We start from the raw sequence: 17,099 nt of genomic DNA on the forward strand, positions 1-17,099 counted from the left end.
AGATCTTAAAATTTACCGTGGCCTGTACTTTTAGAATCCACAGAAAGAGAATTTTCCCCCACTCCATTCAAAATTTTATCCTTATTTAAGTCATTCTGAAGCCTAGCAAAGGGCATAGCAAGCTTATTGTAAAGCTTACAGGAAAGTTTGTGTGAACTTCTGCAAATCACCCCATCTTCTTCTAATCTCATTTTTTACATAAGTCATTCTTACACTCCATCCTGCATGCCAGGAAAAAAGAAAGACTTCACATAAAAATTTGAAGTATAAGAGTCAAACATGGATCTCAGACTCAAATTTTCCACTATACTCTGTTCTACATTTGTTGCTTACCCAGTTCACTGTTAAGTGTGTGGTCTTTGGGCAGGATGGACTGAGAATTACGAATGTTCCCTCCACCAACAAACCAGTTGACATTGGGGTTCCAGCGATTCACAAAGCCACAAAGATGATTTTCTTCAAAGTCACATTCTGCAATTACAGACATCACCAGCTAAAGCGCACACATTTTCATTACAGAAATTGGAAGAGAGACTATTGCTAAGCACTGGCCTCACTTTACATATGGCAGGGCAAATGACACCTGTATTTATAAAGCTAGACACAGCACTGAACAGCTTATGAGAAAGGAAGAAAACTTTGACAATAGATTTTGATTAATATTAGACAAAATTCTCATTTCCATACTGTTCAGTCTGATCTAACTTTGCATTATCTGGCAATATAGGACTGCTGTAATTTAGAACCAAATACACCACTTCATAGTATTAAATGGTGTGAGCAGAACTTCCACTTGTAAATCAGGGATGGCTAGAAACAAAGCAGGACTAATAGCAGTAATGAGACTGCTTTGTTTCCTTCACAGACCAGAAGAATTGTAACAATTTGGTTGGAGTCCACCAGAGCTCCCCAGAAATCCAAAGGTCTCCCAGCCTCCTAGACACTGAACTTCTTTAGTGTTTTTGGTAGATGTCATGAGGAAATAGCAGGCAGTGTAAGTATCAACATAATTTTCACTCTGCAGCCTGCAGGATGCCACTAAGGAAGCACAAGCAGGCAGACAGCAAAAATAATGTCACAGCTGTTAAGACTCATATTTGCAGCATTCTAGTTTTGTGAAAATGTACCATTTGTTCCTGCTTGAGTAATAAATAGCTTTAGAATGAATTCTTGTATGTGAAAGGTCTATATATATCACAGAGATGGGTGAAAAAAAACCCATATTAATGTGTTCAACCTTAGCTAAAAAAATGTCTATATATATGGCAGCCTGCTTTTCAGTAAGGAAAAAGCCATTGCTTTTTTCCTAAACTTAGGCCTTTAATTCAGTTTTAAAACTGCCAACAAGGCTTTTCTTTTTCTATGCAAATACTGTGGGAGCTGAACATTCAGTACTCACCAATACAATATCCAGGAGTTATTTTAATTTCAAAAACTGCTATGCTGGCAGATTTGTCTTGTCCCATTTCACCTTCCAGTACAATCTGCACAATACAAACCAAACTGTAAATTTAAGGATTCGGTATTTCCATTACCACCCTGAGCATTTAAATGGGATAAACAGGAGGACAAATTAAATGTAGTGGGAGGCTCACCATCTCTGAAGTCAGAAAAGGTGCCTTTGCTGGAAGAGCTTGGCAGAAAGCATTAAAGATGGAGTCAGTGCCCTTCCTTGAGGACAGAAGGCCCAGTGAAGAACAAGGAGACAAGGCCAAAATGTTCCACACTTCACATATGAGTATAGGACTCCAGATTCCTCAGGTGTGGCTATACAGGACGTTATTGTGAGAGATGCGATATGATGGGTTTGGGGTAGAAATACTGCCCTCTCAGCTTCTGAATCATCCCACAAGTGCACAGAGGACAGGAGTAAATGCAGCTGCAGCCCAAGGTATGAGAGAGCCTTTACGTGCTACAGGATGCCAGGAGGTTCGCAGGGCTGCAGTGATGTGAGGCATCCTCACTCCATGGCTCAGTTGGCTGTGATTTCCCATGAGATGTGCCACACACTCACTGGAATGGCATCCACTGCCTGGCTCATGTCAGCTCTGCTCATTGATTTTAGGGGCAGAGGAGTCAACTGGCTCACACGCTGCCAACAGTAGAAATGAAAGCCCAGAACAGGGCCCGGGGTGGATAGGTTCGAGAAGCAGTTTGCACACCCCAACACATACACCAGAAAGCCTGTGGCACTTTCTAAAACCAGGCTTACCTTGTACTTCTTTGTGCTGTTCATTAAATCCAAGCTAGCTATGAGCCAGCTATCTGAAGGCTCATTGGCTGACCACAGCAAGCGATCAAAGCTCTCTCCTTCCTGCCGCAGGTACAGGTTGAGCCTGGCGGGATCAGGTGAAGCTTCTGAAGTCACTGCTATCTGATAAATCAGCCTGACACAGCTCCACTCCTCAGAGTACAGCTCAGGGCTGGACAGCACTGCTTTCTCACCCTCATAAGATGTATCCACAGAAATGTAATGTCCTAGGAACAGACACACATCAGAATAATAAATGTCAGAGGCTTTGCTTTTGCATCACTGGACAGAAGTACTGATTTATAAAGGAATTGTTGTTCCGGGGCTAGGTCAGGAGATCGAGACTGCTACCCATTGGTTAAGCAAGTCATTTAACCTTTTGACATCCCACTGTAGTCCCATAAACATCACTTCATGTGCATGAAGCATTTTTAATTGCAACCCAAAAATTACTGGAAATCTTCACAGAAAGATGTTAAATCAGTGTAAAGTAGACTATTAAGTAAGCATTGCTCTCCAGACCTGGTATCTTTAGACAGACGATTTGATTGACAAGATCATTTACATAAGCAGAAATATGCCTCAGGAATATTTAGTTGTCTTACAGATCAAAACTTTTAAATTTCATTTTTATAATTTACATGTTAAACCAACACATAAAAAACACATTGTAGGCAAAAACCCCTAAACCTTTTCTGTTTTCAAAGAAGAAAACTAGAAGGATACTCTCAAGTACTAAAATTAACATGTCTGCTGATTTGTAAAAGGCTAAATGTAAAATTACATTTAAACATATCAGAATCTCATGGGATTATTCTAAAGTTACTCTCTGTGGGGATATTTTAGGAGCAGGGCATAAAACATAGCTTTCTTTATAAAAACAAACAAGAAAAAGGATGTGATGACAAGCTAAAAATGCACAAGGCAGCCAAAAAATACCAAAGAAACAACACGTAGAAAAAAGGGGCAAAAGTAAATAAATCTCAGTGAAACATAAGCCTGGCTCTGGTGACTTTACTGGCACATCAAAACCAAGATCAGGAGGGTAAAACATGGTGCAGGAGTCACAGAAACCTGGAAAGCATATTAGACAAATTAGACATATTAGACAAATCCCATTCCTGATATTAATTCTCAGCAGCCAGGCTGCAAGCAAGAGTCCTAAGAGCTGTCAGGAACTGTGTTGAGTCAGTCCTTCACGCAGCAGAACATCACACTTATCTTCACTGGTCTCCCACAGACCACGTATTTCTTCTTTAATCTCATTTCACTTGATCTCAGAGTTTGTCTGTTTCCATACATATGTAAACACTTGCATAACTTGGACACATCAGCAGTCTGACTGATGTTAAATATATTGCTTGCCCTTGAGGCACATCCTCCCATCCCAAATCCTGCCTGAACCCTCCAGCTCTACCAAGCCAGCTCGCGGTTGCTTCCTATGAGCTCCCCTATTGCCTCTTCAAAAGTATTCTCCAATGTGAAAAAAATCATCTGCATGGACAGTCACCACCTCCCGAGGCAAAGAGCAGGTACAGATCTGGTCTACGAGGATCCTGAAGTCCTCTCTCATGCACCTCTGGGAAGATGCCAGGAGCAGGCATCAGATCTGACTCCTGAATCAACAACATCTGATTCCTTGGGTAGTGCATGTTACTGCATCCCCCTGCATCCACTCCCTTTTTCACCTGCAGACACTGCAGAGCAACCCATTTGTACCGTACATTTTTGTTTAACAGATGTAAGGTAAATGATTGCTACTTACTTAGGGGGCAGATGCAGCCCTAAGCAGTATAAGGAGCTGTGTAAATACAGAAAAGCTGCATTTTCTTTCCCTTTTTAGGGAATGGAATCTTTTATTTGCCTCTTTGCCTTCTCTTTACATCTAATGTGTCTGGTTTCAGTCTCTTGGAGAAATACACAAATCACTGGTTAAGTACAAGTAACTTGTTACTGCAGGAGCATATGAAAGAAAAATAAACACAGGAACAAATATTTTAAAATAGGCACCTAATGTGCCTGCCAAATACTTAATCTGCCACTACGCAAAATGCAAGTGCATAAAATATCCACTTGCATACAGACATTCAGTTAGTTCACAAGAGTTGGCACACAGAGCATTTATTTGCTGGCATGTGCTACTCCGAAGATATGAATGTTTTTTTCACATGCACAGAGCATAAAGGGAAATCACCAAGGCTCCATCAGAAGCCAAATTCTTCCCACACATTTGTTTTTAATCAATATAAATGGCAATATCCAGTACAGATAAAGAATCTGTGTTTTCAGGCTAGTCTGAATTTGAATAATTTTTCTTACAAAGAAACCTACAATTCGAAATCCATGCCTGGCAATTTCAGCTTAGATTTCAGCGCTATCTTTGTCTACACTTAATGAGAAAACCCATCTTTTTTTTTTTTTCTCCCCAGAAATAAGTTAGCGTTGACACAGGAAAACACATTCACATGAAGACCTCAAATTACCACCTATAAGGCTTAAATGGCTACTTGGCTTTAAGACTTAATTATAAGTAGACTAAGATTCTTCTACAAAAACAGTGATTTAAAAGAAAAAGAAAACCTTTTATGAGTTTCCAGTTGGGATGATCGCTTCTATATTTTCTGTCTGCTGTACTCTTGCTCTCACTTGGTCTGATTCCCCACTGATATGTGAGCAAAGACTGTGAATTCTCCTTTAATCAGGGGGGTGAGGGCTGCTTTTGTAACAAAGATTACTTTGACCCATTCATTAAGCCCAGAAATGAAGTGGTCTCATTCCTGACCTGCTCATAATTTTATCATCTTCTGGACGTTTAAATGTGTGATTGGCTCAACTGAAATCAAAGGGAACACTGATAGAGATCTTCATGTGCAAATTTAAATGCTTTGCTAATCAGGATCAGGAAGCCTGGCACTCCACAGTATCAAGCATAGAGAATGCTAAGGTTAAATTTCTTCCAAATGAATGCTGGCATTGACTGAATGACCTTTATACTAAACTGTATTTCAGTAATAGTAATGACATTTGCCATTGCTGCAGAAAGGAAGGTCTCACAATGCAGACGTCAAGGGCTGACACAGAGCAATTGTGAGAGCAAATCAATGCAAAGAGAAGGCTCCTTGAAGTAAAGAAGCAGTTAACTTTCCACATGTGTTTGTGGGAGTAACAGAAGAATATTTAGCAGTCTGTGGAGAAACTGATGAATGCACAGTGCTACCACCTGAAATCTCTCATTAAAAATGTCATGTGCAGCTTCATTTCCAGCAGCCTTCCAGTATCTGAAGGGGGCCTACAAGAGTACTGGAGAAGGACTCTTCTTCAGGGACTGTAGTGATAGGACAAGGGGGAACTGGTTCAAATTTAAGCAGGAGAGATTTAGATTAGATGTTAGGAAAAAAGTTCTTCCCTGTGAGGGTAGTGAGGCACTGGCACAGGCTGCCCAGAGAAGCTATGGATGCCCCACCCCTGAGAGTATTCAAGGTCAAGCTTGGAGCAACCTGGTGTAGTGGAAGGTGTCACTGCCTGTGGCAGAGGGTTGGAACTGGATGATCTTAAGGCCCTTTCCAACCCACACAATTCTATGATTCTTTTTGCAGTATGCCACACCATCTTTTTTCCTCAAAATCTTCCTCCTCCAAATACCCATAGCACTTAATATATAGCCATCATTCAGGAGTTAGCAAAAGAGGTCTTCTCTTCAAAATCACAGGAAAGCAAAAGCAGGGTAGTCACAAAATGCTAGGAAAAGCCTAATGGAACACACAGAAACATAAGCGTACAATTTCTTGTAATTACTTGCTTAGTGGGTAGATAAAGCCTGAAGCAATATAAGGGGCTGTGCAAATACAGGAAAGCTGCACTTTGTTTCCATTTTTAGGGAATGGCATGGGGACACTGCCATTATGGTGAAGATACCATACAAGCTCCTTCACAGATGAGAAAAGCTAGGGACCTTTGGTTAACAGGCAGCAGTTCCTTGGTGAATGCAAACACAACCAGAAGAGAGAGGAGAAAGAGAACTCTCAGATGTATTTCCTTTACCACTCACTACTCAGGCTTGGTGTGTAATGCACTTTTTACCCATATTCTGCAGTGACTTTTTACCTACAGTGTAACTTCACTCTCTTCTCCTTGACAGTTGAATCAAACTGCACAGGACCAAGCATGTATTCAATTTACATTCCTCCATGTCCAAGCAAAATATTGAGCCCAGGGGGGATTAGGACCCAGTGTTTCCAACCTACCCCTCCACAATGGAACTATGCACTGCAGTGGTAAGACTCACAAAATGAAACATTTAAAATCCATCCGTATGCACGTCTCATCTCACTGCTCTAATAAGCAGTTCCATAGAGAGTGTCCCTCAGTTACTGCTGATGAGATATCATGAGTCATCCACCCATATGTGGATAATAATATCCATTATATATATATATGTGTATATATATATATATATATATATGTGTATATCAATACATCAGTCAACGGTGATTGTGTCGATGGCTTAGGTCAAGTGGGGCTGAGACCAGCAACACTACTTCTTCTTCAGAACAGTGCAGAAACTACACTGATTGCTTTCTCTGTAAATAACAGAAACACAAAATGCCAGACAATGGCTAATAAAGTAAACCAAATTCCACTGACAAATGAAAAAAACCCAGCTGGGATAACTAAAATTACTAGTTAGCTTTTAAATTATATATTTCCTCTGTAAAAATCTGGGATAGTAACCACAGACATGTTAGACCCTTCATGGGGTTTATATCTGACACAGCTGTTTTCTTAGTTCAGCAACAGTGCAGCTTTGTAAGAAAAACTGCACATAAGCAGTGAGCTACAAGAGAAACAGTATTAAGGAAATATGAAGCAGAAAAAGTCTGGGAATTTACATTTGGCTAGGCACTCATTTATACAGAAAAGTTGCAGGAGGTGCCTTAAAGTTGCCAGTCATGTTTGGGCTTTCTCTATACTTCCCATACAAAAACAGGAAAGAATATTACCAGGGTTTCTTAAGACAAAAATTAATCTAAACCACTTATCTGGAAACTCAGTGCCTGGATTTTGGGCCATGGCTTTATTTTACACAGGCTAAAAAGCAGTAAATTTTTTAGGATCTATTAAACCTTCTTAAATCTCCAGGAAAAGTTAGTTAAAAATATTACCGATATAGCTAGGCACACGTAGCTTTGCAAGTGAAGTTTGCACATGGAGACTATCCTTGGGTACATATGAGGTTTAGATGAAGCTTCAGAGTTTGAGTAAGAACACAGAAATTTCACCAGCTACTTTTCATGAGATTTTGGGGGAACCTAAGAGAAGGCTGGTAGCACTGGACAGGAAAGCTTCAGGGTCAACACTCTGTTCTTCATTCAATTTCTTTCCAGTAGAAAGCAAACTTTTCAACTAAAGTGGACATTTTTTGCTGATAATTTGTCTTGAAAAACAGTACTTGTGTGGGTCAATGTTAAATTTGTCCATCTATGAAAAGCTGAGATTTTCTGAAGAAAATCCTTCCTCTAATCAGGAACAGTCACCATACATTTTGCTAAGACTTTTTGGAGGGAAGAGGGGCAGTTGGGGGTGAGGTGCATTTTTTTTTTTCAATATTTCTTAGGCAGTGCTTTGGGAAGCAAAGAATTCCATTAACAAGTGACTTTTCAGTTGGAAGGAAAGGATTTGTGCTACAATTCCAGTAAAGTAAAAGAAATCCTGAAACCAATCAAATGCACAAAAGCCTGCATAAATACTTAATCAGGGCCTACAATGTTGTTCTGGGGGCACATCCCCCCTGGGCAGCCTTGGCCACAGTGTCACCAAACCTGATGCATCAAAAAACACCAAGACCTCTTGTCACAGTACCAGCAGTGCCTCCCAGGCAGCCGGAAAAACCATCACCTCCCGCCACTGGCGCTGAACCCTAGGAGTAGGTCTGTCCACCACCCAGACCCTTGAAGGGTCTCCCCATAGCATCTCCCCATCCGGATCTGGCAGACGGGGAAGTGCTGCAGCAGTGGTCCACTCTTGTGAGAGTTGGTGTTTAACCACTTCTCTCTGGCCCTCAGGAGACTTGTGGCAGCAGTTTCTACCCTGGACAGGTAGATGAAGCACAATGCACACAGGGCTGAACAACAAAGCCTGGTCCATGAAAGTAGAGGCTCAGTCCAGGGTGGTGCTGTGATTAAAGCTACTTAACTCTGCAGGGCATAACTGGAATTTTCATTCCCTTCAAGCCACAGATTCACACCAGAACAACTGCATGGTATATGCTGGGACCAATTAGTATTGTCATCATAGGAAACCTCCTTGTCCCTTCTGTGGCTTCTTAAAAGCAGCTCTGCGAAAATAGCTGAGGCGTGGAGAAGCAGGAGGTGGTCTGTGTTTGTTGTCTGCAGTGACTGATACACACTACCACTGTGAAGCTCTTCCTTCTCTTCTGTGTCTACAGGGGCACTCCAAGTCTAAAGCTGTCACCTTTCTGCAGCAAAAACCTGTGTTCCTGCCTGGCTGCTGCCAGCTGCCTGAACCCCTATCTCTGCCCAGCCAGGGAGGGCACCTGCGAATCCCACTAAATCTGTCCCTGCACTGCTCAGCTTCTTCAGGGGCAAGAATAGTGATTCCAGACAACCTCCCCAGTGCTGAGCAGTATTTATGTAAAACAAAGGCATTCTGTACAAAAGCACAGCCTTCAGTGATGAGCATTGCAGCACTCACATACCTTCCTCCTGCAGGATTGACAGCCCTGGTGACTGGAGCTGCCCAGCAGCTTTCTCTACAGTTCACCTAACTTTACTTTACTGCCCACAGAGATTTGTCATTTGCCACTTTGCTTGCCACTGTCACCAGACCAGGCAAGAGAGATCATCTTTTCCCACCACAAGGGATGAATCTTCAAAGGCTCCTATTCCTTCCCAGAGGAGGGCTTGGATTAACTACCAGCTCCAGCTCCTGCCCTGTCCTTTGCTCCCCAGAAAGTTCAGAAATACAGCTGTTAGCAAGCCTGTCAGAAACCATAAAAGCAACACAGTCAGCCCTGAAACACTCTGTGACTGTGGCACTTGATCACAGCGATCACCATAGTGGCAAAACATTCCAGCCTCCATCTGCCAGGTTGCCTGTGAGCATCTGGCGCAAGTCCAGCTTCTACTGCCTCTTTCTGTTGTTGATTTAGAGGAGCTGCTCCACTGCACTGAGGATGCTCGAACTTGTGAGAGCTTGCTGGCAACAGCTGGGTCCTCTTCTTGCCCTCCCTCTTGAGGCATCATGCACACATTATATCAGGACTTCTGTTTGTTTTGTGGGTTTGTTTTCTTTCACAATGACCGCATGGATTTTTATATACTTTTCAAGTTTTCTTTCTGCATGTTCCAACTGATGCATCAGCTATTGCTCACACCACTTGGTTCTCCTTTTCATGCTGTTCATTACATAATTTTGACAACTGTCTATCTGCTGACACAAAGGCTACCAGGTCCTTTTCTGCTATCTCCGGTTTCCCTTACATCAGCTTTTTCAAAAAGCCTTCCCCATGATTTCTTTTAGCTGGTACACTTAAGCAGGATGTAGGTGAGATTTGGAGACACAAGACTGCCATGAATTTCTGATTTGGAAGTAACTCAGAAAAGCTTTCTCTTTATTCTTTGGCATCCTAAATCAGTTTCTGTTGTTCCCAGTGAACAAGGAATATTAAAGATAAAACCAACATAAAGTGGAAATCATTATGCATCTATATTTTCACAGTACTCATCTCTTTTATTACTAGCTCTATTCCTTTGATAAATAGTGTTTCCACCAGGATCAAGCACATGGGAGAAAGCGCTGTGATGGCTCTTCCAGCACAGCTGCTTGTTCTGGCAGAGTACATCACTGGGCTGCCATCCTTCAGCAAAGAGTATGTAATTTCGCTCCTATAGTATTCCCTTACTTTATGTTGTCATTTAGTATGAGTACGAGTATGTACTATGAGCTTTGCTGTGTATTATGTGATGAACAGGTCTCAGCCTGCAGAAGACAAACCTACACACCCATAGTCCACACAGCAATGGTGCTTTTCTGAAGAAAAACCCGTCAGATTTGCAACCCTGACCAAGACGCTGGCCCACATCCCATACGGGAACCAAGATGAGGAAGCTGGAGAGTCAGACCATGAGACAAGGGATGTCTCATTTTGTTTTAAGAAGGGGGTGTTCTGAGGCTATGCTTTTCCTTAGACCAGAGTAACAAGCATAGTCATGGCAGTAAGAGTCTGAGAGAGGTAAGAAAGACATACTCCAACCGCAGCAACCCTAATTTGGTTGTTGCGTGTCAGGATTTAGACTAATCTGGAAGATCATGCTTTTCTGCTTCAAAAGCAAAGAATTCATGATTGATAAACTTCCTTGGTATGCTTCAAACGGGTTAAACTAAAAGCCCATGGTGTTCACAGCTAAGCAAAACTGAAGCAAACCAGCCCTCAGCCAGGGAAGCAGGAACACTCTGGTCACAGCAAGCAGTGGCCCAGGAGGGAGAGGACAAGAGAGCCTTGGAGCCAGACAGAGCAGGAACAGAAGTCTGTCCAGCATAACTTGGCTTAGGTGCATGAGAGATCATGCATGAGATCTCAGCATGCAGGGGGGTCCTGAGCCAGGCTGCAACACTACCTATGGAGAATGAAAAACCCTCAACCAGTAAACTTCTGGAGTGCATCTGCAACCACAGGGACTCGTTCAGTGAACCGCTATAAAAGCAAAACTTTCTACTGTATGGATCTGCTCACTTTGTGTCCATCAAATCACTTTGACTATCGCACTACCCTAAAGAAGAGCTCATCTACCTAAACGCTTGTCTGTCTTTCCCAGCTACACCAGATTAAGTAATAAAATGTAGCCTTTCCACACAAGTCTTGTTCCTCCAAGGGAAGTTGCAAATGTGCTTTCCTATACAAATTATTTTGCTCTCATACTCACCTGAGCCTTAGGTCCTACACAGACTGAAAAAGATAGTTGAAATAGTTACCTGGTTTCACTGGCTTCAAAAGTCCTGAGTGAGTTCAGTTTCCTCCTTTCCATAAACCATTTTGGTTTTATACTCCTTTTTTATACCAGAATTGTTAGGATGACTAACAGGCTCATGGTGGGCTCTTCAGGGATCTCATGTCACAAAATACAGAGCTGCTAACAGATGAGGTACATATTTATATCCATGTCCTGAAATAGCTGGCTACAGAGTGTGCTTAAAGGTGAGTTAATCACACCCTGACGGGTGCTAGCAGCAACCTGGTAGAAGGTCACCTGAGGAATCCAGCCTAGCCACACCATCAGTTTCCAAAACCTGCTGGAGGTTTCTGTCTTGTAACTAGTTTATCACCACTGCTCCTGTGGCAGCCCCTTAGCTGATGCTATGTTTACTCAATGGCCACTCTCAAGTAATCCACTCTAAGCAAGAAAGCAGCCTCAGTGACTCATCTTCTACCCAGCAAGCTTCATCCTGGACCACAAACATGGAACGGTGAAGATTCAGCATCTGCAACCACTAAACCTTCAGCCAAGGAATGCATCTACTGATGTTGAACGTCGCAACCACCACACCATGGCTATTATTTCCTGGAGCTCTGCAAAACCGCACCCATCAGTTAGCCACTTCAAAGATCAATGCTGCCAGCTTCAGTGAACCGGTGACGCTTCCAGGCTTACACTCCTGCACATCATTCCTGCCTGGCAGGCAGGTGGTAGCAATTGAAGACATGTGTGAGTGTGTACAATGCAGAGCATGCCAAAATCCACAGAACTGGAGAATGAGGTTTTTCAAGGGTTTATTGAAACAGCCGCAGGTTAGATAACTGTAATCTCTAAAACATCTCATGCACATTTTAGGGGAATGGAAAGTAGTTGTACATTTAATCCTGAAATCTACATTTGCGCTTTAAGTATAACCTGTTGTACCACCACATTCACTAGGTATCAAATCCCTAATGTCCAGAGGTGTCCACCAAAGGGTTTTTCATTCAAGTATAATAGACCCAGCTTCCCACCTCTTCCCTTCAAGCAGAAAGTACACTTTGAATGATACATATTCATACTTATTGGTAGAGTACATCCATTGGTAGCTGAGCATGTGGCTGTAGTCATAACCCTACTCCTTGAAAGGCGCTCCATTCAAAACACATGAATGATAACATTTGGCTGAGTACCCTTAAACACAAACTGTTTAAATTGGCAAAATTAAGTAAGAAGCTAATTTTGCAGCCCAGGAATCCTAGAATTCAACCTATCAAGGCTACTCTGAGCTTTGTTTTTAATTCTTCGATTATTACCCTCTATCCCTCTTTGTTGAGTGGATAATCTTAAAATATGAAATGATACAAATCAAAAGGCAGGAATGAAAGTTTGCTCTGAGTTGTTTGTTGGTGGGGTTTTTTTGGGTTTTGGTTTTTGGGATTTTTTGTTTGTTTGTTTTTGGTTGTTTGTTTTGGTTTGGGGCTTTTTTCTCCAAAAAAACCCTTGTATGTAATCATTGATCCCATAATGACCTTATAGCTCTTACAGGGATTGCAGAAAACTGGGCATTGATAAATTCAGTGCTGGTCTCAAAACTCAGAAGCTCACAAAGCATTTTACAGGATGCTGTGGCCCTCTGTGGGGAGGAGTCATATGGCTCTCTCCCCTCTGCCTCAGCGGCTGCCGTCTCTACTACTGGAAGGAGATTCAGTTGTGGAGCTTTGGCTCCAAGCAAGACATTTGGACTATCCAGAATCATAAGGATAACTTTGTATCTAAAGCAAAAAAAAAAACTCCTTGTGCAAACTCCAGTCTAAGGGAACAGTGAGAAACAGATGGCAATGAATGTTGTAAATGTTTAGGCATTTAGGAGATTTAGAAACTAGTATTTTGCCTGCCACAAGGTATCTAACTGCTGACTGTAATAAACAGAGTTCTGATAATATTAGCTTTGCTGGGTTTTGTTTTAATTAAAACAGCCAGTCAAATTCTTCTTTGAGAGTGAGTCCAAGTCAGTGAACCACCTTATACATCTGAATTCTTCTCAGGCCATCGGATGTTACCCTGAATATGCACAGGGCTCTGCCATCTGTCTGGCCCAGTCCATTCTTCACATCTGTCACGTTGTGGTAGCCTCTCTGTTTCCCCTCACTAGGCAATTGTCAACAAATAAATTCCTCCAGGCAGCCACTTCACATGCTCTCCAGCTGCCCAGGGGCACTTGTCATCGCAGATTATCAGACAGGCCCCACGTATTTCTGTTTGGCTTTTTTCCCCCAGATGACTTCAGAAGTGAAAGTTTTGGCAAATTTCAGCACTTATTGTAATGTCATTCCCGTGAATATTTAGTAATAACCTCAGGCATTAGCTTGCAAGGGTATTTATAAGATTATATTTGATCTATATAAGACAAATTTATCAAGATAAAAATAGCACTTGAGATATAAACTGGGCATTGGGAAAAAATCTATCAACCTGACTCTGCCAGTTCATGACACAGTTTCCTACAGGATATCCCCACTGACTCCAATTTTGCTGCCAAAGTAAGTAAAAGCCTACTTACTTTCCAAAGTATTAGAGTTTATAGGCCCTCATTAGTTTGGGGTTTATTATTATTATTATTATTTGGTTTTCCCCTACTGGATTATTGTCTATTAGGCCTCTTTCTAGTTACTTTACATCCTAAATAGCCTAAGGTGACCACCCAGATGTTAATGAACTTCAGACAGATCCATAAAAGACCATTTAGATTAAATTACCTTCGCACACTCGGGCTGCCAAATCTCACTGGGCACTTAACACTATCCACACGGCACAGTTCCCTTGCAAATGTGCACCCCGATTTCTTGTTCACAATGTAATCAAAGGATCCCAAAAGGCCCAGCAGATCCAACCCAACATCCTCCCAGCTGGCTGTTAGTATCCAACAGTGATCCCAGACAGATGAGCAGGGAAGAATTAAGTGCAAAATGAGCACATGAAAACACTCGCCCTGTGCCCTCCCAGCCACTGCTGCCATTTTTCAGGACTGCCTGAGGTGGCTGTGGTATTGACTGTAACAACGGATGAGCAGCATGTATTTATCCTGAATAAAAAGAAACCACGCAGAAAATAAACCCTGCAGAAACAGCTTTGCTCTATCATCTACCAAGCTTTGTGTGGTCTTTCTAAAAACAGTCCAGTTTTTCTGAGAAAGCCTTTTAGTGTCGTGTGTGCCATAAAGTATAGTTCATAAGTTGTTTGAGACAAAGCAAATGCTGGAACACTTGAAGGTGTAACCAAGGTTCACACAGAGTCAAAGAACACATTCAGTACTGGTCCCACACATTTTCTGCATGTTTACAGTTTCCCCAGGAACAGTGAATTCTCTGCTGGAATATTTTCTGCAAACACACAGCCTATAGGGGGGAATTGGAGTCAGGGGCTCATGCTGAGCACATGCAAGCACTCCCATACACTGCTCTCTGCACTTGACAGCGCTGGCTGAAGCCCTTGCATGCGTGGCTGGTCACTGGCAGTGACTCACTGCTTTGTTTCTGATGTCAAGAAACTTGTACCAGCAGCTGATCCCACCAGTTTTGCCTGTTACTGTGCAGAGACAGGAACTTGTGATGCCTGCTCACAGAGAAAGCTCACTGTTTACAGAATAAATTTGCAGTTGTGCTCACCGAGATACATCAATGAACATCTCTAGAATTACAGAGGCAATTAACTCCTTATTATGTATTAACAAGTGATTAGACTGGCTCCACAACTTTTATTTTAGGTTCAAATATCACACATATGCTGCCATTCTCTTAAAAGTGAAAGTGTAGGATTGTCTTTTGCAGCCTCTACTCCAAGCTATAAACCAAGCAACATTGACAGGTGCAGTGGAAGTCATACACAAGACACATTTGCCATGGAATGTGTCATCAGTGCAGCTTTCTGACATGGTCCTCAGCCTCTCCCTTTAATGTGGAGCAGCAGGAAGCCCCATTTCCACAGCACAGAGAGGTTGAAAATCCCAGAGCTGCTGTTCCTTCTCCCCACCTCAAAAGCTGACAGTAAACTAGGTCAGAAGAATAGATGCTTGCCAAGTTTCATCTTGGAGAACAAGGGAAATATTTATGACTGTTGGGAACTTGGGGGAAACAAAAAAAAAAAAAAAGGAAAACACAAGGTCTCACACACCAGCCATCAAAAGCCTGGTCTCTGACACTACCAAGAAGCTGATTCAAGCAGATGTAGTATACAGTAATCACCTAAGGATAAAAATATTCACGTTCACAATTTAGCAAAAAAGTAAATTCACAAGTTCACTGCAACCAGAACTTCACTATTTGGTTTGGGTTTTTTTTTTCACTTGAAAAAGAAAAATTATAATGACGGGTGTGTGTCAATACAGGACACCATGCAAACAGCTAACTACATCTTCTGCAAATTTTTAAGAATCAAAAAAAAATTAATTTTTTTTTTGAGCAAGCGATACAAGCATGTAACACAAGGAAAGCAACCAATAAGATATTCATATGCATGGTTGTTTCCTTTCTTTTAAAAGTGCTCTGTTTTGTTTCCTTTTCCATGGGAATTTATTCTTTTTCCCCCCCATCTGGCTTTTTAGAAATCCTTTTTAAAAGAAAAATCAAAGTCTGCAATATCTTTTATATTTACCCATAAAAGAATTGTTTCCTTGTTATGCTTCTGACTCTTGAGGCAAAGTATAGAGTATTAAAGCCAGGAAACTGGCCTCAAGAAATGCCCGTGGTTGTCCTCGCAACCCTCTGGGGAGGAACATGGCTCTGTTTCCCTGCTATTCTCAGACTCATGAGCCAAGCTGTTTCAGGAGAATATACACTGAGTCCAGGAGATGAAGCATACAACAAATGTTACGCCTGCTTTCTTCCTCTACATCTCTGTGCCACATGAAGACCAGTCAGGAGAAAATTAAACCCGGAGAGCCTTATTGAAAACTGATCTAACTGGGTGGCTCAACCTCTGGTTAGCTATTTAATGGGAGAATAAACCTGTAGTTACTTTTGTGTCTCCCTCCATAAGTAATTTAGCATTATGCAAAGACTTAACTTCTGTATCAGCTACAAAAGTGGAAACCAAACGGTATCAACTGAAAACTTTGTTTATTCATGGTCCGAGGAATTGCCAGGGGATCACTGGAAAGAAACTCCAAGTACAAGCTACCTTTTATGTTAAGCAAACCCTGCGGCTGCCACCAGATAATGCAAAATAACTGTATGGCGAACAAGCCTGAAGACAGGCAAATCAGCGACAGGCAGGTGGCTGGCAGCTGCCAAAACCTGCTGCACCTACGTGTGGACCTCTTGGCATGTAACATTTATTCTTTGGCATGGAGGAAATGTGTCACAAGAAGCATTAAGCAACTTCATTTAGACAGGAAAGCAGTCCTCTGTTGCAGGATGTGAGGCAGACATTGCCATTCCCTACTGAGTAATTTTCATGATTAAAACTGATGAAGACATTCCCCACCAGGCACTCACCTACAGAACACAGTGTGCAGGCTTGATATAGCTGGTGTGACCTGCACAATGCATAAATAGTGTCTTCTGTCAGGCTCATTACCTTCTTTACTCCTCCACTGAATCTCCAGGACATCCAAAATCCCTAACAACATTTCCTTCTGGGAACATTTTATATCCTTTCCTTTCAGGGGAAAAGTGTACATAGACATTTGACAGGACAATTAAATTGTTTAGCAAGTCTTTCTCATTCAAAAGCAACTGTGGGCCACTTTTTAAAGGTATTTACCCTTCTTGTGGGAGTTCCTGGTTGTATCAAAACAAACTTGAGCTAAACCAAACTAGTCATACTTTGAGAGTGGCTGGTTAATATTATCATTTACTTCTTTTGCAGAAGCAATG

General features: G+C 41.9%; 1 protein-coding gene across 2 annotated transcripts in view; it reads right to left on the bottom strand.

Moving 5' to 3' along the window:
* MAMDC2 (MAM domain containing 2) overlaps positions 1 to 17,099 on the bottom strand; it is a 58,353-nt gene that overhangs the window by 26,802 nt on the left and 14,452 nt on the right. For both annotated transcript variants that reach the window (XM_005154950.4, XM_031054424.1), the window contains exons 3-5: positions 2,213 to 2,478; positions 1,400 to 1,484; positions 334 to 471 (exon numbers count right to left, since the gene is read on the bottom strand). In XM_005154950.4, coding sequence (XP_005155007.1) covers positions 334 to 471; positions 1,400 to 1,484; positions 2,213 to 2,478 — 489 coding nt within the window. The remainder of the gene's footprint in view (positions 1 to 333; positions 472 to 1,399; positions 1,485 to 2,212; positions 2,479 to 17,099) is intronic.

The sequence above is a fragment of the Melopsittacus undulatus genome, chromosome Z (assembly GCF_012275295.1).
Source record: "Melopsittacus undulatus isolate bMelUnd1 chromosome Z, bMelUnd1.mat.Z, whole genome shotgun sequence".
Lineage (NCBI taxonomy): Eukaryota > Metazoa > Chordata > Aves > Psittaciformes > Psittaculidae > Melopsittacus > Melopsittacus undulatus.